General features: G+C 39.1%; 1 protein-coding gene across 1 annotated transcript in view; it reads right to left on the bottom strand.

The window, feature by feature from the left end:
- The window catches only part of TTN (titin), a 470,266-nt gene that overhangs the window by 42,196 nt on the left and 402,788 nt on the right, over positions 1–25,282 (bottom strand). The window contains exons 269-273 of the mRNA XM_030210848.1: positions 8,142–25,244; positions 6,359–6,655; positions 5,674–6,261; positions 5,283–5,585; positions 938–1,234 (exon numbers count right to left, since the gene is read on the bottom strand). Of these exons, the coding sequence (XP_030066708.1) occupies positions 938–1,234; positions 5,283–5,585; positions 5,674–6,261; positions 6,359–6,655; positions 8,142–25,244 (18,588 nt within the window). The remainder of the gene's footprint in view (positions 1–937; positions 1,235–5,282; positions 5,586–5,673; positions 6,262–6,358; positions 6,656–8,141; positions 25,245–25,282) is intronic.

Here is a 25,282-nt window from a genome sequence, read left to right as displayed (position 1 = left end):
CCCCCTTTTACTGCAGCTGGTAAAAGAGAAGTCTCACTTTCCAACAGGAAATGGCCGGGTGGCAAGTAAAGCACTTGCCACACAGCCATTTTTTTTTTTTGGGGGGGGGGAGCCTTTACCACCACCCATTGAGGTGGTGGTAAGGGTTCCCGCGTTAACCCAGTGGTAACAGGGCAGAATTACCACCGAGTACACTCCGACACTACAAAAAGAAATAAATGTTTGTAGCGCTGGAAATGACAGGGCTCTAGGGGTGAGAAGTATCATCGGGCTGCTGTGGTAGCCAGGTGGTACTTTCTGTATAGCGAACGGTAAGCTCGTGTTGGTCTTACCGTCGCTTAGTAAAAGGAGCCCTAAGTTAATGAGATGCAGATGTCTGCTGGGAGAGATTGGAGATACAAAAGCCCACATTAATATGGGACACAAATGGCTAGAATGTTAACTATTTTTGATGAGGTATAGTTAACTTTCTAGCCCACATTATACCCGTTAGGTATGAACACTTGACAGTGAATCCAGCATGAATACCTATTGAACTTATTTACAGAAAATAGTCCTCCTCTGGGTCATTTGCACATGAGCTGGTGTTACCAATTCAGTAATGCTAACATACACATAATCTATGCTTTTTACCAGCCTAAGTAGGTCAGATATTAGATAACACATGTGTTGAGCCTAAAGCCTGTTAGTAAGCAGTCCCCAAAGTGGCTTATGCAAATTAACACAAAGACCAAACAATAGTAGGTAACACAGAACTTATATTACTAGACTTCCCATTTCTAGCTGAGTGCTCTAAACATTAGAATATACTGTATCTCCTCCCATAGGAGCTTGGACTGTATTTAATGTGCCCTAAAAACTAGGATATAAACAACAGCTACTATAAAAATGATAATGGAAATCTGTGGGCTATGATTCACTTTCATGAATTACTTACCATAAGTATCAATGCATGTGATAGGTCCTACAACATCTGATGGGTTGCTAAAAGAACCAATAGCATTCTTGGCAATAACTCGGAATTCATACTGTGAACCTTGAGTCAAGCCTGATACTGTAAATTGTGTCTCAATGACATTGGTGAAGCTGGCCTTCGTCCATCTGCCATTTGGAAGATCACGTTTCTCAACAATGTATCCTGTTATTTTGCTACCACCCTCATATGTTGATTTCTGCCATACAAGGCTAACAGAAGCCTTTGAAATATCTGTTACGCGAACATTTCTTGGTGGCTCTGTAAAGGCAACAGCAAATTATTAGTTATTATCATTCTAAATATTAATACTGCATAAACTGGTATGGGAGTTTTTAACTGTCATACAATTGTTAACTCTCAATGACAGACAACAGTAAAAGAATTTATCACTAATGCTACAACCTACATTTGGACTTTTTGAAAAATACAGCACTTTTTGTTTCTCAAATACACCAAAATTATAATTAGGGGCTACAGACAACAAACATACTTTGACATACAAATAATTTTGATTTACATAATGCCCCATTTTACATAGGGGGTATAGTCAAAAACTGAAACATCCAAGTCAGCATATTCACAATTTCCAGCCTATTTTAGAAAGGGCAGAACCTTTTGTAAAATATAAATAAGAGTTGGAAATACATGTGCTATTTTCCTAAATGGATAAACCAGTTAGCAAAATAACACATGTGCACTGAGAACAAGCATTTTCCAAAAATACATGTTGAGTGACACAACCCTGGGGACCTATGTAAAAATGTTTTTTATGACATATAATGCTAGCCATCTTGACGTGCTAACATTCTGTGTTATCTATCAGATGTGCTCTGGGTAGTCACAGGAAGTGACAATCTGCATTAACGGGTTGCTACAATAAACCTGAGCTATCATATCACTGCCATATGATGCCAGCATGCTAAACTTTCCAGCACTGCAAGCCATGGCAGCTAAAATGATACATTCCAACAGTAATGAATTCTATCTAAAGTTAACACCGGATTTGAAAGAGCATCATTGGGCTCATTTTCAAAACAAAAAACCTCCAAAAATGTCATAACGTGGCAGAAAGACATTTTTCTCTCAAAAATGTCCAAGTTGTGATTTTTGACACCCTGATTTTAAATGTCTTGCTCCACAGTATGTCCAAATTTCAAGGACGCATGTTGGGGGCGTGTTTTGGGCAGGACATAGGTGTCACCACAAGATAGATGTTTTTTTGCAATAATGGAACAAAATGAAAATTAAAATGTTTTTGGCTAGACTTGTTTCAATCAAGGTGCCTTAAATAATCCCCTTACTCCCCAGTGGTCACTGATCCCCTCTCAGCCTCCCAAGATGTGACAGTAGCAGTACATACCATGCTGCAGCAAGGAGATCCCAGGAATAGCCTAGTAGTCAGTGAAATGTACTGTAGAAAAGTGGACCCAGGCCCACATCCCACTCTTAACTGGTACACTTGTGGTGGAATGTGTGAGCCCTCCAAAAAACACTAAATACTAAATACCTATTGTACCTACAGTGGGGGAAATAAGTATTTGATCCCTTGCTGATTTTGTAAGTTTGCCCACTGACAAAGACATGAGCAGCCCATAATTGAAGGGTAGGTTATTGGTAACAGTGAGAGATAGCACATCACAAATTAAATCCGGAAAATCACATTGTGGAAAGTATATGAATTTATTTGCATTCTGCAGAGGGAAATAAGTATTTGATCCCCCACCAACCAGTAAGAGATCTGGCCCCTACAGACCAGGTAGATGCTCCAAATCAACTCGTTACCTGCATGACAGACAGCTGTCGGCAATGGTCACCTGTATGAAAGACACCTGTCCACAGACTCAGTGAATCAGTCAGACTCTAACCTCTACAAAATGGCCAAGAGCAAGGAGCTGTCTAAGGATGTCAGGGACAAGATCATACACCTGCACAAGGCTGGAATGGGCTACAAAACCATCAGTAAGACGCTGGGCGAGAAGGAGACAACTGTTGGTGCCATAGTAAGAAAATGGAAGAAGTACAAAATGACTGTCAATCGACAAAGATCTGGGGCTCCACGCAAAATCTCACCTCGTGGGGTATCCTTGATCATGAGGAAGGTTAGAAATCAGCCTACAACTACAAGGGGGGAACTTGTCAATGATCTCAAGGCAGCTGGGACCACTGTCACCACGAAAACCATTGGTAACACATTACGACATAACGGATTGCAATCCTGCAGTGCCCGCAAGGTCCCCCTGCTCCGGAAGGCACATGTGACGGCCCGTCTGAAGTTTGCCAGTGAACACCTGGATGATGCCGAGAGTGATTGGGAGAAGGTGCTGTGGTCAGATGAGACAAAAATTGAGCTCTTTGGCATGAACTCAACTCGCCGTGTTTGGAGGAAGAGAAATGCTGCCTATGACCCAAAGAACACCGTCCCCACTGTCAAGCATGGAGGTGGAAATGTTATGTTTTGGGGGTGTTTCTCTGCTAAGGGCACAGGACTACTTCACCGCATCAATGGGAGAATGGATGGGGCCATGTACCGTACAATTCTGAGTGACAACCTCCTTCCCTCCGCCAGGGCCTTAAAAATGGGTCGTGGCTGGGTCTTCCAGCACGACAATGACCCAAAACATACAGCCAAGGCAACAAAGGAGTGGCTCAGGAAGAAGCACATTAGGGTCATGGAGTGGCCTAGCCAGTCACCAGACCTTAATCCCATTGAAAACTTATGGAGGGAGCTGAAGCTGCGAGTTGCCAAGCGACAGCCCAGAACTCTTAATGATTTAGAGATGATCTGCAAAGAGGAGTGGACCAAAATTCCTCCTGACATGTGTGCAAACCTCATCATCAACTACAGAAGACGTCTGACCGCTGTGCTTGCCAACAAGGGTTTTGCCACCAAGTATTAGGTCTTGTTTGCCAGAGGGATCAAATACTTATTTCCCTCTGCAGAATGCAAATAAATTCATATACTTTCCACAATGTGATTTTCCGGATTTAATTTGTGATGTGCTATCTCTCACTGTTACCAATAACCTACCCTTCAATTATGGGCTGCTCATGTCTTTGTCAGTGGGCAAACTTACAAAATCAGCAAGGGATCAAATACTTATTTCCCCCACTGTATATACAGGTGACATTTGCAGGCATAAGCACTATTTGGTGGGTTTTGGTGGACTCATATAAGGAGGTAACAGTGAGATGTGTACCTGGGACCTTTTATTTGAAGTCCACTGCAGTGCCCCCTAGGGTGCCCCACTGCTTTTCTGAGATGTCTGTGTGGCCAGTCCACTAAGAATGTTGGCTCCCCCATACACCCCAATGGCTTGTTTTGGTGCATTTTTCCCTTGGACTTTTTTTTTTTTCAAAAATGGTCCTACAAGATAGACATACTGAGCACAAAAACATCTAGCAAATGGCCATTTTCAAAACAAAAAGTTGGACATTTTTCTGATTTGAAAATGGTCATGTTCGCTATTTGAGTTTTTGACGTTTTTCACAAAATATCCAAAATCTGATTTAGGCGTCATATCGAAAATGCACCTCTATATCTTTTAGATTAAAATTTGAACTTGTCCTCTTTTTATTTTCTTGGGCATGAATTTTGGAGGCAATTGTATAACTGGGTGTCTTCATTTATATGCTCCAAGGCCATGTGGTAGGAGCCTATTCTATAATATAATCTGGGCACCCAGATTCTTATAGAGAATGCTAACGCAACCTTAATATTTACACATCCGTAGTGACATCATCTATAGAGTTAGTGTAAGTGCAGGCACCTAATGCAGCAGGGATACATGTGTAACTGAGAGCTCTGCACATGTCCTGCCCATGCTCCACCCATGTAAATGCCCCCCTTGAAAATAGATGCTATGTAAGTTAAATGGGTATTTGAAGAATAGCACTTACGTATCTTGTTACCACTTTTGCAGGTATGTGTACATATATGTGCATAAGTGCTATTATTCTAGACATTTACAAGTGCAAGGGGCACATATATGCAGGTGCCTAGATTATAGAATTGCCATCCACATCTTTTGCTATAAGTCATTTCTCAAATTTCACTTTTAACCTTTTCATCACCATTTTTTGTATCATTCCTGAATTCAACTGAAGAGGCAATAATGACATCCTATTTCTCATCTTGACTATAGCAGTTTTAAAAAACAGACACCAACATAGATTATGATGATGTTTGTCCAGTGGTTCCTGATTGGTTGAGCTGGCCATACCATGTTATCATACAAGCAATTTCTAGCACAATTACTATTACACTAAAAGAATGATTTTTAAGTAGTAAAAATTATACCATACATACCACATGCATCGATTGCAAGAACAGGATCTGAAGGATGACTAGGTTTTCCTATGCCAGCAGCATTTTCTGCATAAATTCTAAATTCATAAATAAGACCAGCTGAAATGGTTGTGACTTTGAAATGAGTAGTGCGAACAATGGTCTTGTTAACCTTCTGCCATAAAATACTGTTTCTGTCTTTCATTTCTACATGATATCCAATTACTGGGTTTCCTCCATTGGAGACTGGCTCATGCCATCCAACAGTGATGCTCTCTCTTGTAACCATGGTGACCCATGGTGTTGATGGTGGTCCAGGTGTTGCTAAAAGAAATTATAAAAATAGTTACTAATAAAACAGTTCTTAAAATATACTTCCATTATGAATTTTGTATATGTAATAGTGACTTACTATATGGAAGCTTGACAGTTACGCATTCAGAGTCAATATGATCACTGATGCCAAAGCGATTTTCTGCTTTAATGCGGAATTGGTATTCTTCTCCTTTGGTTAATTTCATTACTTTCATAACATTCCTAGCAACAGTGGCAGACACTTCAGACCAAGCAGCAGTACTTGTTTCTCTTTTCAGAATAATATAGTTGGTGACTTGACTTCCACCTTCATAAGATGGTGGCTGCCATCGGAGAATTAAGCTATCTTCTGTCACATCACTAATGGCAACAGGACCAACTGGAGGACCAGGTCGATCTAATACTACAATTTTAAGAACAGCTTTAGTTGTTCCACTGGAGTTGGAAGCAGTAATGTCATATATCCCTGCATCAGAAGCAACGCTTTCCTTAAGATTAACAATGATACTTTCTGCAGTAGTTTCTGCATTAAATCGTAATGTTGGTTTTACTGGAACTCCTTCCTTGGACAATGTCACCTTAGGCAATGGTTTACCAGAGATTGGAATATCAACCTTGAGGTTTGATCCTGCTCTGACATACACAGTATTATGTGGGTAGCCTTTCATATCAATCTCAGGTGGTTCTAAAAAAGAGAAATTTGAAAATGAATAGCGGTCATGGATTTTGTTAACAATTTACAAAATTTGATGTAAAGGTATCATATTCTTTTACTAGATTACCTAGGTGTTCTTTGACTGTAACTGGAAGTAGCAGTTCTCTAGGTTCACTAAGACCTGCTTGGTTTTGAGCAAACACTCGGAAGAAATAATCAACATGCTCCTTGAGGCCATGGATGATGTGGTGAGTTGTCTTTGTAGTTGCACATCTAACCCAGTTTTGTTGTCCTTTCTCAAGAACTTCAACAAGGTAGTTTACAATTTTGCTTCCACCATCATGTTCTGGTTTCAGCCAAGCGAGAGACACGCTGTCTTTGGTGACACTTGTTATGCCAAGCTTTTCAGGTGGACTTGGCTTTTCTAGAAATATGCCATAAAAGAAAATAATGGTAAATAACAAGTAGTTATCTAAATAAGCTATGTAGCTAGAGCTTCTGTTACTCTGTGAGGAGCATGATTAGAATTTAGAAAAAGTAAAAGATTAAGTGGTATTCAGAAATTTGTATTTGAACTAAAGGCACATTAATTAATACATTTGTCTTTAAAATGCAGACATTATAAAATATATAAAGGGCGATATCTACAACTATAATAATATCAAGCTATAAACAACTTTTTAAATGTTATTTTATTTTGGCAACAAGGCATATTGTCTTAAAGACCATAACTATTACTTAAAACTACAAGTTTATAATTTGATCTGGCTAGAGTATTTCCATTGTTCTTTAGTAAAAAAAAATACAGTTTGGACCACATTCTATAAATAATACACTAAGCACTAATCTATAAATGGCATTGAAAGTTTGGTACTGTTTATAGAATATGCTTAGGACTAGATTCTATATATGGCGCCTAAAAAATTGGTGTAAAAAATACACCTAGGCAAATTCTATAAAGTATGCCTAGATTTAGACATTTTATAGAATACACCTAGCTGGTTTATAGAATATGCCTAGCAGCCATACCTGCACCTAACTCTAGGCATGTCCAATTATGCCAAGTAAAACTTGGTGTAAATACCGGTGCCTAACTTAGGCGCAGAACAGGTGTACTCTATAACCATGCGCATAGATTTTTGGAATGCCCATGGTCTGCCCATTCCATGATCTCTTTTTTGGCAGCGAGCATTAGAATTTATGCACACCAGTTTACAGAATATGCATAGCAAGTTGTGTGTATACATTCTAATTAATGCCAATTATCAATAATTGCTTGTTAAGTGGCAATTATCAGCAATGATTGGCTTTTTAAGTAATTAAATTATGCACACAAATCCAGAATAGGACCAGATTTGCACATGCAATTTCAGTCATGCTATATAGAAGCCGGGGGGTTAGCACCTAACTGTAGATGTGAGGATTTACACCAAGTAAACCCTAGTGTAAATCCTCACATCTAAATTAGGCTCAAATCCCCCTTATTCTATAACAACATGCATAAATTCTAGGAATGCCTCTGATCCGCCCATGGCCCTCCCATGGCTGTGCCCCCTTTTCGGAGCCACATGTAAAATTTACACATGGATATGTGCAACTAAAAATGTGCACATAAATTTTAATTAAGACCAATTAGTATCAATAATTGATTTAACACCCAATTATTGGTGCTCATTAGCTTATTATTCAATTAAATTGCACATGCAAATTGAATGCGCACCTACATTTGTGTGTGCAAATTGGGTGCATGCCTACATTTGCACAAACAATCTTCAGTGTCATTTATAGAATTTTGGGGTTTATGTCTACTTTCAAATAAAATGGAAACCATTTAAAAGTACAGTATGTTGCTTCATTTATGGTAGATTATGAAAGAGAACTCAGAATGTATAGATATTACAAGCACTAACCTGTTATTTTAACTCCTTCTTTTGTTTCAGCAGGTACTCCAACACCAAATTCATTTTCTCCACAAATTCTGAAGTAGTATATTGCACTCTCTTGAAGGTTGGTAATTTTGTAGGTAAGACGATGACAGTTGTTACTAACAGTGACCCAGGCTTTTTTACTGGCTTCTCGTTTCTCAATATGATAATTCTTAACAGGAGCACCACCATCAATTTCAGGAACATCCCATGATAAAACAGTAGATTCTTTTGTTACTTCTTTTACAACAATATTTAATGGTGGGCCAGGAGAGTCAAGAACTTTGACAACCAAAGTCAATGAAACAGTGTTTAGAATATTCTGCAACATCAGAGTATATTTGCCAGAATCATTTCTTGTTGCTTTTTCAATGGTAAGTGACGTGCAAGAATCTGATGAATCAATGCTTGCTCGTGAACGTAGATCAGTATCTGGTTTACTCCACATAACATTCGGAACTGGTTTTCCTCTAAAAGGCACAGTCATTGTAAATGATTCACCAGCCTTTACAATTAAAGTCTTGCGCATTTCGTTATCAATATCAAATGCAGGTTCTTCTTCTCTTTCCTTTGCTATCTGAGGATCAGAGACATCACTTGGATCGCTTGTTCCAACTTTGTTAGCAGATCTTACTCTGAAGACATACTCACTTCCTGATGTTAGTCCTATCACTGTATATTCTGTACCCCTTAATTTTGCAACAGCAGTTGACCAGTCGGTTTCATCTGATTTCTTGTATTCAATTGTGTAACCAGTTATTGGGGACCCTCCATCAAATAATGGTTTTATCCATCCAACAGTTATGCTTGACTTTGTTGAATCTACAATTTTAGGCTTGGATGGAGGGGATGGTAGGAAAATTGGATCTTCTGCAAGAATTAGTGGTGTAGGTTCACTGGGCTCACTGAAACCAGCAGCATTTTCTGCATAGACACGATATTCATATTCACATCCTTCTCTTAGACCAGATGATTTCACTCGTAAATCATAAACTGTTTTTTTGTTCACACGTATCCATCGTAAACTATTCTTCTCACGTCTCTCAACTATATATCCTGAAATTTCATTACCTCCATCATTATCTGGTCTTGCCCAACAAAGAACCATTGATTCTTTGGTCACACTTGTGATCTCTAAAGAGTGGGGTGCACTTGGGACTGTGAATGGATCTATTGCTTTTATTGCACGACTCTCCAAAGGCTCACCAACTCCATATTTGTTAACACCCATTACTCTGAAAATATATTCGTTGCCCTTTAGCAGTTTTGTTATTTTACAGAATGTCATTCTTAGTTCTGCTTCACAAAGTGTCCAAGCAAGTCGGCTAGTCTCTCGTTTTTCTACAACATAGTAGTCAATTTCAGCACCACCATTTTCTTGGGGTGGACCCCAGGAAAGTGAGCATTTTTCAGTAGTAACACCAGTTACTTCTATTGGGCCTGCAGGTGGACCAGGCTTATCAAGGACTTTGCAGTTTACAGCCAATGATCTAGTTCCTGCAACATTCTTCAGTGTTAATATATATTGTCCAGAGTCTTGTCTAATGCAGTCTTTAACAGTTAACATGGTGCTATTATCTGTGGAATGTATTTCAACTCTTGCTTTTTCTTCAATCTCTTTACCATCTTTTGTCCATGAAATTACAGGTATAGGACGCCCTGCAATGTCTGCATTGATTTTCAGGATCTCTCCAGCTTTAACAACAACAATGTCTCTGAACTTGACATCCATCATAATTCTTGGTGCATCCATATCATCTTTGACTGTGATAGGTCCAGTTGATTCAGATGGTTCACTAAATAAGTCAGCAGCATTTTTTGCAATAACATGGAATTCATATCGTTGATCTTCTGTGAGTTCAGTTACATCAAAGAAGGTTTCTTGTATGTTAGTAAAATTGCATTTCAGCCAACGGCCATCTGGAAGCTCTCTACGTTCAATAATATAGCCTGTGATTTTAGCTCCACCATCATATTCTGGTTTGGACCATGATAATGAGACAGATTTTCTTGTAATATTAGTAACTTCTGGTTGACCTGGAGGATCACATGGGTCTCTTGCAGCAACTGGCTCACACGATTTACTGCATTTTCCAATTCCTGCAATGTTTTCAGCATACACACGATACTCATACATCAGTCCTTCTTCAAGGCCAGTAACCTTTAGTTGAGTATCAGCTATAAGAGTTTTATTTACCTTTGTCCATAGAATACTGCTTCTTTCTTTACGCTCAAGGTGATATCCAAGCACGCGACTTCCACCATCATTAACCGGTATCTGCCAGCTTACAATCATAAAAGATTTAGTTGCATGTTTAACATGTGGAGTTCCAGGTGGACCAGGTGGTTTAAATGGATACTGTGCCACAACAGATGAAGAGTCGGTATAGTGGCTCTTACCATAACGGTTTTCTGCAGAAACACGGAATTGATATTCAGACCCTGTTGTTAGACGTGCTACCTTTATTGATGTTCTGGCAATCGTTGCAGATACTAATTCCCATGATGTGGTGGTAGTTTCTCTCTTTTCAACAATGTAATTGTTAATATGACAACCACCATCATACTCTGGAGGATCCCATGAAATTGTTATGTTATCAGCACTGACATTATCAATGTGTATAGGTCCTGGAGCTCCAGGTCTGTCAAGAACTATTATACTAATAGAAACTGTTGTTGAACCAGCACTATTTGAAACCAATAGTTCATAATTTCCTACATCTTCTCGTGAAGCTTCTTTAATGGACAACAGTGTTGAAGCCTTGGTTGTATGCACATTTACTCGAGTTGTCTGTTTTAATAACTCTCCATCTTTCTTCCAGACTACAGAGGGAGATGGTCTGCCTCTAAGGGGTATATCAATCTTTAGGTCATCTCCAGCTTTTACATTAAATGTATTGAAAAGAAGTTCAACAGAAGGTTGTATTTCAATGTCCTTTGCAATTACGGGAACTCCAAGTTGTCTTGGATCACTTTTTCCTTTTTCATTGACGGCAACTACTCTGAAGCTATACTCTTCTCCCATAGTTAAACCAGATATTGTTGCTTCTAGTGTTTTAACTTGAGTGCATGTCCTCCATTTTTCACTGCCTTTAGTTTGCATTTCCACTATGTAGCTAGTGATTTTACTACCACCATCACTTTCTGGTTTTTCCCAAGTAATTGAAGCAGTATTACGAGTTACATCTACAAGATTTACTCTTCCAGGAGGCAAAGGTGGTTCAGAAACCTTAACTGGATCTGTAGTTTTTGCTGGTAAACCAATCCCATATTCATTAGAGGCCAGGACACGGAAATAGTAAATGCCTCCTTCTTGTAGCGGTTCTACTTTAAATGTATTCTTAGTGCAGTTATTTGTAACTGTGGCATATGCTTTTCTTGTAGCTTCTCGTTTTTCAACAATGTAGTTTGTGATTTTAGCTCCACCATCAATCAGTGGTGGTTCCCAAGATAATGTCACATAATCTTTCCTTACTTCCTTAATTATTAGATTTACTGGTGCACTGGGTGAATCAAGAACTCTTACATTAACAAAAGCTGATTTAGAGCCACTATTGTTTTCCAAAGTCAAATTATATTTGCCACTGTCAAATCTGTTCACATTATCAATAACCATCATAGTATATGAACTTGTAACTTCAATTTGTGCTCGGTCAGTAAGAATGCCTTCTGCTTTTTCCCATTTAACTTCAGGCTCAGGTCTACCTTTAATAGTAACAAATAAGCGCAATGTGCCACCAGCACGTACAGTAACAATTTTTCTTAGGTCAGCATCAAGTTCAATTTCAGGGGGTTCAACTTTTTCAGCTGCAATAACTGTTCCAGGTATACTTGCAGGTTCCCCAACTCCTTCAGAGTTGATAGCACAAATGCGGAAATTATATTCAGCATTCTCTTTAAGTTTTGTTACAGTGAACTGCTTTCCTTGTAATCCAGTTGGTGGTGTGCAAGTAGTCCATTCATCTACAGAAACTTCCTTCATCTCTACTACATACCCCATTATTGAAGCACCACCATCATAAATGGGTTTGTTCCAAGCTAGGGATACTGAAGATCTGGAAGTGTCTGTCACTTTTGGATTACTTGGTGGGCCTGGTGGATACAGTGCATCACAAGCTCGATAGAGAATAGATGGTTCACTTGGTTCCCCTACACCAGCAGCATTTTCTGCAGCAACTCTGAATTCATAGAAATGCCCATCTGTAAGTCCAGTTACTCTTAATCGCAAATCTGTTAGTTTTTTCTTGCTGCACTTGGTCCATCTAATACCATCTTTATCACGTTTTTCAAGTATGTAACCTTCAATTTCAGCCCCACCATTATCTTCTGGTCGCTCCCAAGTAACAACCATAGAATCTTTTGTTATTGCTGTAACCTCTGGTATTGAAGGTGGACCTGGAGGTTTGAATGGATTGCGAGCCAATACAGGCTCAGATTCCAGTGGCTCTCCAATTCCATATTTGTTCACAGCCATTACACGGAATATGTATTCATTGCCTGTGAGAAGTTTGGTCACTTTGTGGCTAAGGGCCTGAACATCAGATGCAACTTGTGTCCATGACAGTCTGCTTGTCTCTCTTTTTTCAATGTTATAGTGAGAAATATTGGCTCCACCATCCTCTAGTGGTGGATTCCAAGACAAATAGCATTTTTCTGCTCTGACTCCTGTGACTTTTAAAGGACCTCCTGGAGGTCCTGGCCTGTCCAGGACTTTTACTGTTATTGGTACAGACTTCGTGCCACCAACATTGCTCAGAGTAAGTATATATTGCCCTCCATCAATTCGTATACAGTCCTTAACTGTTAGAGTTGTTTTTTCAATAGTAGATTTTATTTCCATTCTTGCAGCTGTTGCTTCAAGCTCTCTTCCATCTTTGGACCATGTGATATCAGGAACAGGTTTGCCATGAATGTCAGCCTCCAGAACAAATGTTTCTCCTGCACGAACAACAATTACATCTTTGTATTTGGGATCCATTGAAGCTCTTGGTGCATCAATTTCATCTCTAGCAGTGATTGGTCCAGTGCTTTCAGATGGTTCACTAAAGTTACCAGCCGCATTCCTTGCAATTACTCTAAACTCATATCTTTGATCTTCAACAAGACCAGTTGCAGTAAATTCAGTATCTATTACATTTGTAAAACTGGTTTTCATCCAACGACCTTCTGGTAGTTCTTTCTTTTCTACAATATATCCAGTGATTTTGCTACCACCATCATATTCAGGTTTTTTCCACTTAAGTGTGACATAATTTCTAGTGATAACAATGGCTTCTGGGCGACCTGGTGGATCACATGGGTCACGTGCAACATAGCATTCAGATACTTTGCTAGCTTTACCAATGCCAACTATATTTTCAGCATAAACTCTAAACTCATACTCCAGGCCCTCTTCAAGGCCATCTGTTTTTAATTTTGTATCTTGAATGAGAGTTTTATTTATCTTTGCCCAGAGAATGCTATTTTTCTCCTTGCGCTCAAGATGATAGCCAAGAATTTTGCTACCACCATCATTTACTGGTTCATGCCACTGTACAATCATATGGTCCTTGGAAATTGATGTTACAAATGGAGTACCTGGAGGACCAGGCTCTTTATATGGATACTGTACAACAACCGCCGAAGAATCCAAAGAAGAGCTCTTTCCATATCTATTTTCAGCAAAAATTCTAAACTGATATTCAGCGCCAGTAGTCAATTTTGTTACTTTAATGGTTGTTCTTGCAACTGTTGCTGATACAGTTTGCCAGGAGGTAGTAGTTGTGTCACGTTTCTCTACTATGTAGTTATTTATTTGGCATCCTCCAGTGTACTCTGGTGGATCCCACGAGAAGACAACATAGTTTGAGCTAATTTCATCAAATCGAACTGGTCCTTTTGGTGGGCCAGGCTTATCAAGGATAATTATATTGATGTGCTCTGTTGCTTTGCCAGCACTGTTTGATGCAGTTACGGTATATTTGCCAAAATCCTCTTTGCTGCTCTCTTTAATGTGTAAGATAGTTGATGTTGGTGTATCGTCAACATTTACTCTGGTTGTTTGCTTAAGTAACTGACCATCTTTTTCCCAAGAAATCTGAGGTTTGGGTCGGCCAATAACTGGTATTTCTATCTTTAGATTTTCTCCAGCTTGGACACTGTATGTATTAAACATCACTTTCAAACTTGGTTCAATGGTCAAATCTTTAGCTATTACAGGAATTGCAAGCTGTCTTGGGTCACTTTTTCCTTTTTCATTATAAGCAATCACACGGAATTGATACTCTTGCCCTGAACTTAAACCAGAAACAACAGCATTGCAAGTTTTGGTTTCTGTAACAACACTCCATTTATCTATTCCTTTAGATTGCATTTCAACCAAGTATCCAATTACTCTGCTGCCACCATCATGTTCAGGTTTCTCCCAGACAAGTGATGCACTTCTTTGAGTCACATCAGTAAGTGTGACTTTCCCAGGTGGTAGAGGCGGTTCTGAAGCTTTTACTGCATCTATTGTTTCAACTGGTGTACCAAGACCAAATTCATTTTCAGCCATAACTCTAAAGTAATAAATGGCTCCTTCTATAAGATTTTCAACCTTGAAACTTGTTTTGTTGCATTGTGTAGTTACATTAACATATGCTTTTCTGGTAGATTCACGTTTGTCAATAACATAGTTCTTAATCTTTGCACCACCATCAATTATAGGCGGTTCCCATATTAGTGTGGCAGAATCTTTTCTTATATCTTTTACTATTAGGTTCTGTGGTGGCCCAGGTGAATCAAGAACTTTTACTGTAACAAAGGCAGACTTGGATCCACTGCTATTTTCCAACTTAAGAATGTATTTTCCAGCATCATTTCTATCACAATTGTCTATTGATAGATGGGTATAGTTGATGCCTCTTTCAATTTGACATTTATCAGTAAGTTCACCATCTTCTCGAGACCAGCTAATGTCAGGGGTTGGTCTACCTTTGAATGGTATGTGAATACTAACATGTCCACCAGCTCTGACCACTATTCCTTTTCTCAGTTCTGAATCAAGATCAAGTTCAGGTGCTTCATGTTTATCTTCTGGTTTAACTGTACCAGGAACTGCTGCAGCCTCACCTACACCAGCTTTATTAACAGCACACACTCGGATCTGATACTCCTGATGTTCAGTCAGTTTTTTAATCTCATATCGTGTGACTTGTAAACCAGTTTGTGGGGTGCAAATTGTCCATTCTTCTTCATCTGCTTTACAGATTTCTACAATGTAGCCTTGGATTTCACTACCACCATCATAAATAGGTTTACCCCACACAAGTGTAATTGAATTTTTAGAGGTATCTACTACATGGGCATTAGTAGGTGGACCAGGTTTGAATATAGGATCACGGGCCTTATAGTAAACTGAAGGCTGACTTGGCTCACCAACACCTGCAGCATTTTCAGCAGATACACGGAATTCATATTCATGATCTTCTGCTAAGCCTGTAACTCTGAAACGCAAATCTGTAACACTGCGTTTATTGCATTTTGTCCATCGTATTCCAGTTCGGTCTCTTTTTTCCACAATATATCCAATAATTTCACTGCCACCATCAGTATCTGGTCGGCTCCAACAAACAGTCATTGAGTCCTTTGCAATGTTAGTTATTTCTGGAGCTTTTGGTGGACCAGGATGGACAAATGGATTTCTCATCAGTACAGAAGCAGATTCCAGAGGTTCACCAATACCATATTTGTTAACAGCCAATATACGGAAAATATATTCATTGCCTTCCAAAAGTTTAGTTACTTTTAATGATGTGGTTACTACATCTGAAGCAACAACAGTCCAGGTGAGACGGCTGGTTTCTCTCTTTTCAACAATGTAGTGAGAAACATCACTACCACCATCATGTTCAGGTGGTGACCATGACAATGAACATTTGTCACAAGTAACACCAGTAATTTGAACAGGACCAACTGGAGGTCCTGGTCTGTCCAATACTTTCACAATTATTGGAACTGATTTACTGCCTGCTACATTAGAAACTTGTAAAGTATAATGTCCACCATCAATTCTAATTGCATCTTTTACTATAATTAATGCCTTAAAATCTGTGTTCTTTATCTCACATCTTGCAGATTCTTCAACTTCCTTATCACCTCTAAACCACTGGATAGTAGGAATGGGTTTTCCATGTACATCAGCTTCAAGTTTAAAGGTTTCCCCTGCATTCACAACAATAGTGTCTTTGAACTTTGGATCCATTGAGACTCTTGGTGGCTCCACTTCATCCTTCGCTGTAATTGGCCCTGTACTGTCAGAAGGTTTGCTAATTGTGCCAGCAGCATTCCTTGCAATAACTCTAAAATCATATCGTTGATCTTCAGTAAGACCTGTTACGGTGAACTCAGTTTCAATGACATTTGTAAAGCTAGCTTTCATCCAGCGTCCATCAGGTAGATCACGTTTTTCTACAGTATAACCAGTAATCATGCTACCTCCATCATATTCTGGTTTGGTCCACTGGAGAGTAATTGCATTTCTTGTTACAATTATAGGTACTGGGCACCCTGGAGGATCGCAAGGGTCACGAGCTACATAGCACTCTGAAATTTTGCTTGCTTTGCCTATACCAACAATATTTTCTGCATATACCTTAAATTCATATTCAATTCCTTCTTCAAGATTAGTTGTCTTCAGATGTGTATCTGCAATAATAGTTTTGTTGATCTTAGTCCACAAAATACTGTTTTTTTCTTTTCGTTCCACATGATAGCCTAGTATTTTACTTCCTCCATCATTTATTGGTTCATGCCACTGCACAACCATGCTATCTTTTGTAACTGTTGTCACAAATGGTGTACCAGGGGGACCTGGTTCTTTATAGGGATACTGGGCTATTATTGGTTCAGAATCCAAGGCAAAACTTCGGCCATATCTGTTTTCGGCATATATTTTAAACTGATATTCTGTGCCAGTTTTGAGTCTAGACACTTTCAGAATGGTTCTGGCAATTGTGGCTGATACAGTCTCCCAAACAGTAGTTGTTGTATCCCTCTTTTCAACAATGTAATTAGTGATCTGGCAGCCACCTGTATATTCTGGAGGATTCCAGGATAATGTAATGCTCTCAGCACTAACTTCATCAAATTTAACAGGGCCACTTGGTGGATCAGGCTTATCTAATGTTATAATTTCAATAGTTGCAACTTTTTGTCCAATGATATTGGCTACTGAAATTGAATACATGCCAGCATCTTCTTTACTGGTTTCTTTAATATTCAGTACAGTTAAGTTAGCTGAATCACTGACATTGACTCTTGTTGTCTGCTTTAATGTTTGACCATCTTTTGTCCAGGTCACTGTTGGCTTTGGTCGTCCAGATATTGGTATTTCAACTTTCAAATCATGACCCACCTGAACACTGTAGCTACTGAATGTTGGTCGTATATCTGGTTCAATGACCAAATCTTTAGCAACCACAGGAACAGCAAGAGTTCTTGGATCACTTCTGCCTTTTTCATTTACTGCCATCACTCTAAAGAGATATTCTCCTCCTTGGGTTAAATTAGTAATCGATGCTTCAAGTGTTTTCACATGTGCACAGTCTGACCATTTGTCACTTCCTTTAGCTTGCATTTCTACTATGTACTGAAGAATTCTACTTCCACCATCATGTTCTGGCTTTTCCCAAGTAAGAAATACACTGTTTCTTGTGACATCAATTACTGTTATTTTTCCTGGAGGCTGGGGAACCTCAGACACTTTAACTGGATCAGCTGTTGCCGCTGGAAGGCCAATTCCATATTCATTCTCAGCAGTAACTCTAAAGTAGTAATTACATCCTTCTTGAAGCTGTTCTATTTTCCATGATGTCTTATGACAGTTTGTTACAACAGTAGCATATGCTTTTCTAGTGGTTTCACGTTTTTCAACAATATAGTTCTTTATTTTAGCTCCTCCATCCAATAAAGGTGGTTCCCATGTAAGTGAAACTGAATCTTTGGTGATCTCTTTCACTTTGAGGTTTACAGGGGCACTAGGTGAATCCAACACTCTTACACTGACAAAGGCAGACTTTGTTCCACTGCTGTTTTCTAAAGTTAAAGTATATTTTCCACTGTCAAATCTATTAACATTGTCGAGTACAAGTGTAGTGAAACTGCTGGTGACATCAATTTGAGCTGCTTCTCTGATTTCACCATCAACCTTTCCCCATTTAACTTCTGGTGCAGGACGTCCTCTAATGGGAACAAATAATCTCAATGAACATCCAGCCCTTATATTTATAATTTTCCGAAGTTCTAGATCAAGATCAAGGTCTGGGGGTTCCAATTTTTCTTCAACAACAACAGAACCAGGGACATCTGCGTGCTCTCCCACACCAGCTTTATTGATAGCACAGATGCGGAATTTATATTCATGCTTTCCCAGTAGTTTATCTACTTCCAAATGTGTTTCCTTGATACCAGTTGATGGAGTACACATAGCCCATTCATCAGTGCTAACATCACGTTGTTCAACGATGTATCCCTGAATTTCACAGCCACCATCATATATTGGTTTGCTCCAGGAAAGGAAAACTGAAGATTTGGTAACATCTACTACTCTAGGATTATTAGGTGGACCTGGCTTGTAAATAGGATCACAAGCCTTACAGTAAATGGAAGGTGGACTAGGTTCACTCAAACCAGCAGCATTTTCAGCAAACACTCTAAATTCATAGTGATGGTTTTCAACAAGTCCAATTACCCTGAAGCGCAGTTCACTGACTAAACGCTTGTTGCACCTTGTCCATCTAATACCTTCTTTATCTCGTTTTTCTACTACATAGCCAATTATTTCACTGCCTCCATCAGATGCTGGTCTTTCCCATATGACAGTCATTGAGTCCTTTGTCACTGCTGTTACTTCAGGAGCCTTTGGTGCAAGTGGCACAGTAAATGGATTTTTTGCAACCACTGGCTCAGATTCAAGAGGTTCGCCAACACCATATTTGTTTACAGCCATTACACGGAAGATATATTCATTTCCTTCCAAAAGTTTGGTAACTTTGCAACTGAGGATTTGTACATTAGAATCAACTACTGTCCAAACTAAACGACTAGTTTCTCTTCTTTCCACAATATAGTGTGAAATATCACTACCGCCATCTTGAAGTGGAGGTTTCCATGCCAATGTGCATTTTTCAGCAGTTACTCCAGTTACACAAATAGGTCCTTCAGGTGGTCCTGGCCGATCAAGAACTTTAACATGCACAGAAGCAGATTTTTCTCCTCCAACATTTTTGAGTAATAATGTGTATACACCACTGTCAATACGAACAGCTTCTTTTACACTGAGACTTGTGGTAAAATCAGTGCTCTTTATTTCCAAACGAGCTGTATTTACAAGTTCTTGATTGCCTTTAAGCCACTGAACAGATGGTATAGGTTTGCCATAAATGTCTGCATCAATCTTGAATGTTTCACCAGCATTTAATACAATCATTTCTTTATATTTTGGATCCATACTAATACGAGGAGGCTCAATTTCATCTTTAGCTGTAATTGCCCCTGTGCTTTCTGAAGGTTCACTGAAAACACCAGCAGCATTTCTTGCTATAACACGGAATTCATATCTTTGATCTTCAACTAAAGCAGTTACTGCAAACTGAGTCTCTATAACATTTGTGAAGCTTGCTTTCATCCAGCGGCCTTCAGGTAACTCTTTCTTTTCAACAATGTAACCAGTAATCTTGCTTCCACCATCATATTCAGGCTTTGTCCACTGAAGGGTTACTGAATTCCTTGTAATAATTATAGGTTCTGGACGACCTGGAGCATCACATGGGTCATGTGCTACATAGCATTCAGATACTTTACTAGGCTTTCCAATGCCTGCTATATTCTCTGCATAAACTTTGTATTCATATTCAATGCCTTCTTCAAGACCAGTTGTCTTAAACTTTGTGTCTTGAATAGCTGTTTTGTTTAATTTAACCCAGAGAATGCTATTCCTTTCCTTGCGTTCTAGATGGTATCCAAAGATCTTACTACCGCCATCATTGACAGGTTCATGCCATTGTACAACCATACTATCTTTTGTGACAGCTGATACAAAAGGTGTTCCAGGGGGACCTGGGACTTTAAATGGGTATTGGGCTATAACAGCATCTGAAATGAGATATCCACTTTTCCCATATCGGTTCTCAGCTGCAATTCTGAACTGATATTCAACTCCAGTCTTTAATCGACTAGCCTTTATGGTGGTTCTTGCAACAGTTGCTGAAATAATCTGCCAGACTGTTGTGGAAGTATCTCTTTTTTCAACAATATAATTGTTTATAGAACTTCCACCATCGTATTCTGGTGGCTCCCAGGAAATTGTAATGCTGTCTGCTGTTACTTCATCTATCTTTACTGGTCCTTTGGGTGGCCCTGGTTTATCAAGGACAACAATATTAAGCTTCTCATAAGCTTTGCCTGCAGAATTTTCAAGTTTTATGGTATACTGTCCAACATCGTCTTTACATGCTTCTTTTATCATTAATGTTGAGTTATTTTCTGTGTTCTCTGCATTTATCCTAGTAGTTTCTTTAAGTGGCAGATTATCTTTATGCCATGTTATAGAAGGTTTTGGTCGTGCAACAAATGGAACATCAACCTTTAGATCTTCTCCAGCCAGCACAGTAAAAGTGTTAAATAACAATCTGAAAGCTGGTGCAATCACAAGGTCTTTTGCAACAACAGGTACTCCCAACTGCCGGGGATCACTAATTCCTTTTTCATTTTGGGCTGAAACACGGAACATGTATTCCTCACCCTGAATTAGTCCAGTTATAATAGCTTCAGTAGTTTTCACTGTTGCACAAGTTGCCCACTTTTCACTTCCTTTGCTTTGCATTTCTACAATGTAGCCTAAAATTCTGCTTCCGCCATCATGTTCAGGTTTTTCCCATGACAAACTTACACTATTCCTTGTAACATCTAGTAAGGTTATTTTTCCAGGTGGAAGAGGTCTTTCTGACACTTTCACAGACTCTGAAGTTTCTACTGGAAGGCCGATGCCATACTCATTTTCAGCTAGTACTCTAAAATAATAATTGCAACCTTCCTGTAACTGATCTACTTTCCAGCTATTCTTGTGACAGTTAGCAACAACTGTTGAGTACGCCTTTCTTGTTGATTCACGTTTTTCAACAATATAATTCTTTATTTTAGAACCACCATCTATAAGTGGAGGATCCCATATTAATGTAACAGATGATTTTGTAATTTCTTTTATTTTCAGATCTTGTGGGGCTCCAGGAGTATCAAGCACTCTAACATTTACAAATGCTGATTTGCTACCTGAGCTATTTTCTATTGTGAGCATATATTTACCACTGTCAAATCTATTTACATTTTCAACTATAAGCAGTGTATATGAGCTTGTCGATTCAATATTAGCTCTTTCTAAAGGTTCACCATTTTCCCTGGTCCATTTCACTTCAGGATCAGGCCTTCCTTTAATTGGAACAAATAATCTTAATGTACAGCAAGCTCTGATGGTAACGACTTTTCGAAGTTCAGCATCTAGCTCAATTTCAGGTGGCAACATTCTCTCTTCTGCCTTAGGTGACCCAGGAACAAGGGCCGGTTCTCCAACACCTTCAGAGTTTACAGCACATATATGGATCTTATACTCCTGATTCTCTTTAAGACCAGTGATAGTAAAAGAAGTGGCTTTGAGACCAGATTGCGGTGTTACAATTTTCCATTCATCTTCTTCAGGTAAGGATATTTCAACAATATAACCTGTGATTTCTGATCCTCCATCATAAACTGGTTTGTTCCATGCTATGGTAATTGAAGATTTAGTTGTGTCTAAAACTCGAGGGTTACCTGGTGGACCAGGTTTAAATACTGTATCACATGCTTTATAGAATGGGCTAGTTGTACTTGGTTGGCTAATTCCAGCTGCATTTTCTGCCATGACTCTGAATTCATATTCATGATCTTCAGTCAGCCCAGAAACTTTGTACCGTAATTCAGTGACAACTCGTTTGTTACATTTTACCCAGCGATGTCCAGTTCTATCACGCCTTTCTACAATATAATTTATTATTTCACTTCCACCATCAGAATCCGGATGCCCCCAACAAACAATCATAGAGTCTTTTGTAATAGCAGTTACTTCAGGATTTTTTGGAGGATCAGGTGGTACATATGGATTTACTGCAAGAACAGGCTGTGATTCTAGAACCTCTCCAACTCCATATTTGTTAACGGCCATAACACGGAACACATACTCATTGCCATTCAATAGTTTTGTGACTTTCAGTTTTGTCACTGGAACTTCTGTGGCTACACTTGTCCATGCCAGTCTGCTTGTTTCACGTTTTTCAACCACATAATGATCAATCTTTGCACCTCCATCATCTAGTGGTGGTAACCATGACAACACACATTTTTCTGCTGTTACTTCAGATACAGCCAAAGGACCTTCAGGTGGTCCTGGCCTATCAAGCACTTTAACATTAAAAATATGCTTTGCAAAGCCACCAGGATTAGAAGCAGTGAGTGTATATGCACCACCATCTCTTCTTGTTGAATCTTTATTGATCAGTGCAGTTGAGAAATCTGCTATTTTTATTTCTAGTTTTGCAGTATCTTCAAGATCCTTTCCTTCTTTTGTCCATGACATTGTTGGTAGTGGGCGACCAGAAACATCAGCATCAAGTCTGAAAACTTCACCTGCTTTTACTACTAAAACATCTTTAAATTTAGCATCAACCATAATCTTTGGCTCTTCAATTTCATCTCGGCATGTTATTGCATCTGATGGTTCAGATGGCTGGCTAACAGCTCCAGCAGCATTTCTTGCAGTTATACGGAATTCATATTTAGCATCTTCAGTCAAACCACTTACAGTAAACTCAGTCTCTAGTATATTGCTAAAATTAGCTTTTAGCCAACGTCCACTAGGAAGATCTCTCTTTTCAACTGTGTAACCGGTTATCTTAAAACCTCCATTATATTCAGGCTTTGTCCACTGTAGCGTCACTGAATGTCGTGTTATGTTAAGAGCCACTGGTTTGCCAGGTGGATCAATAGGATCTAAAGCAAATGCAGGATCAGATGGCTTGCTTGGTTTACTTTTGCCGGCTATATTTTCTGCAACTACACGGAATTCATATGCAATTCCATCAGTAAGTCCAGTTGATTTAAACATATTGCCTACCACCAAGGCTTTACTCACAGTTTGCCAAAGGATGCTGTTTCGCTCTTTTCTTTCAACATGATATCCCATAATTGCACTTCCACCATCAGTGAGAGGCTCATGCCAGCTAATAGTCATTGAATCTTTTGTTACTGCAATAACTTGAGGAGTTCCTGGTGGCCCAGGAACCTTAAATGGATAGGCAGCAATGACAGAATTTGAATTAAGAGCTGGACCAGTTCCATATCTGTTTTGAGCTTTAACTCGGAATTGATACTCAAGACCAGTGGTAAGATGAATAGCTTTGTAGGTTGTACGTATCACAGTGGATGCTAATTCAACCCAAGATGTACTGTTGGTTTCACGCATTTCTACGATATAACTGTTTATTGGTACCCCACCATCATCTTCAGGAGGATCCCATGACAAAATTATATAGTTAGATGAAATTTCATCAAATTTAATTGGTCCAGTTGGAGGTCCAGGAACATCATGTACTTGAACAGTGATAATATCACTGATTTCTCCAATGATATTTTTAGCTGCCACTGTATATTTTCCAGAATCATTTCTTGTGCTTTCATTAATGTTTAGGATAGTTGCATTTGCAGTACGTTCAACATTGATTCTTTGTGTTTCTTTTAGGGGTTGAATTTCTTTTTTCCAAGTCACAAGTGGTTTTGGACGACCAAGAACAGGAATCTCAATTTTGATATTGTCACCAGCTTTGGCAATAACAGTTTTTTGGTAAAGACCACGAAGATCAAATTCTGGACGTACCATTAGCTCTTTAACAACAACAGGTCTGCTTTCTCTCGGATCACTTCTTCCAGCACTGTTAACTGCCATAACTTGGAAAACATACTCTTCATTTTCATTTAGATTTTTTACTACATAGTCCAATGTTTTCACAGTTGTGACATGTGTCCACTGAGCAGAACCCTTTTTCTGTAGTTCAAGTACATAACCAGTGATCTTGCTACCACCATCATGTACTGGCTTTGGCCATGCAAGGCTAACACTGTTCTTAGTCATATCCATAATATTAAGGCTGTCAGGTGGTGATGGTGCCTCGGAGGCCCTGATAGGTTCAGCAGTTTCAGCTGGTTCACCAATTCCAAACTCATTTTCTGCCAGCACTCTGAAATAATATTCACATCCTTCAGACAAATTAGGAATTCTTAGAGAACATTTTGGACAATTAGTTGATACTGTTGAATATGCTTTTCGAGTTGCTTCACGCTTTTCAACAATATAGTTTGTTATTCGTGAGCCACCATCTATTAGAGGAAGTTCCCACTGAAGGGTGATGCTATCCTTAGTTACATCCCTTGCTTTGAGATTTGTTGGTGGTCCTGGTGTATCTAAAACTTTTACATTTACAAAGCCAGATTTCTTGCCAGCAGCATTTTCAAGGACCATAGTAAATTTTCCAGTATCATATTTGTTGCACTCTGGGATGATTAAAAGAGAAAATGATTCTGTATTTTCAATGTTGGCACGTAATTTAAGAGGCATATCGCCTTTCATCCATGTGACTTCAGGAGTTGGGCGACCTTTAATTGGCACAAATATGCGAATACTTAGTCCAGCTCTAACAACAAGTGTTTTTCTAAGTTCAGCATCCAATTCAAAATCAGGGCTTTCTTCACGTTCTTTGATTTCATCTGTAATTTGTGCAGGTTCACCAACACCTACAGCATTGATGGCACAAATTCTGAAGTGATACTTTGCTCTTGGCTGAAGATTGGCAACAACATATTCAGTGATTCTCAGAGCTGATCCAGTTGTGTCTTTTATCCATTCTTCTTCTCCTTCCTTTCTGTGCTCAACCGTGTAGCCAGTTATTTCAAGTCCACCATCATAATGAGGTTTGCCCCATGCTAAGGTAGCTGTAGATTTTGTAGTATCAGTCACTCGTGGGTTTGCAGGTGGTCCAGGTGGATCTGTAATTGTCAAAAGATAGTCATCAGTATATCAGTAA

Source organism: Microcaecilia unicolor, chromosome 7 (genome assembly GCF_901765095.1).
Source record: "Microcaecilia unicolor chromosome 7, aMicUni1.1, whole genome shotgun sequence".
Taxonomy (NCBI): domain Eukaryota; kingdom Metazoa; phylum Chordata; class Amphibia; order Gymnophiona; family Siphonopidae; genus Microcaecilia; species Microcaecilia unicolor.
This window is presented reverse-complemented; position numbering and strand designations above follow the sequence as displayed.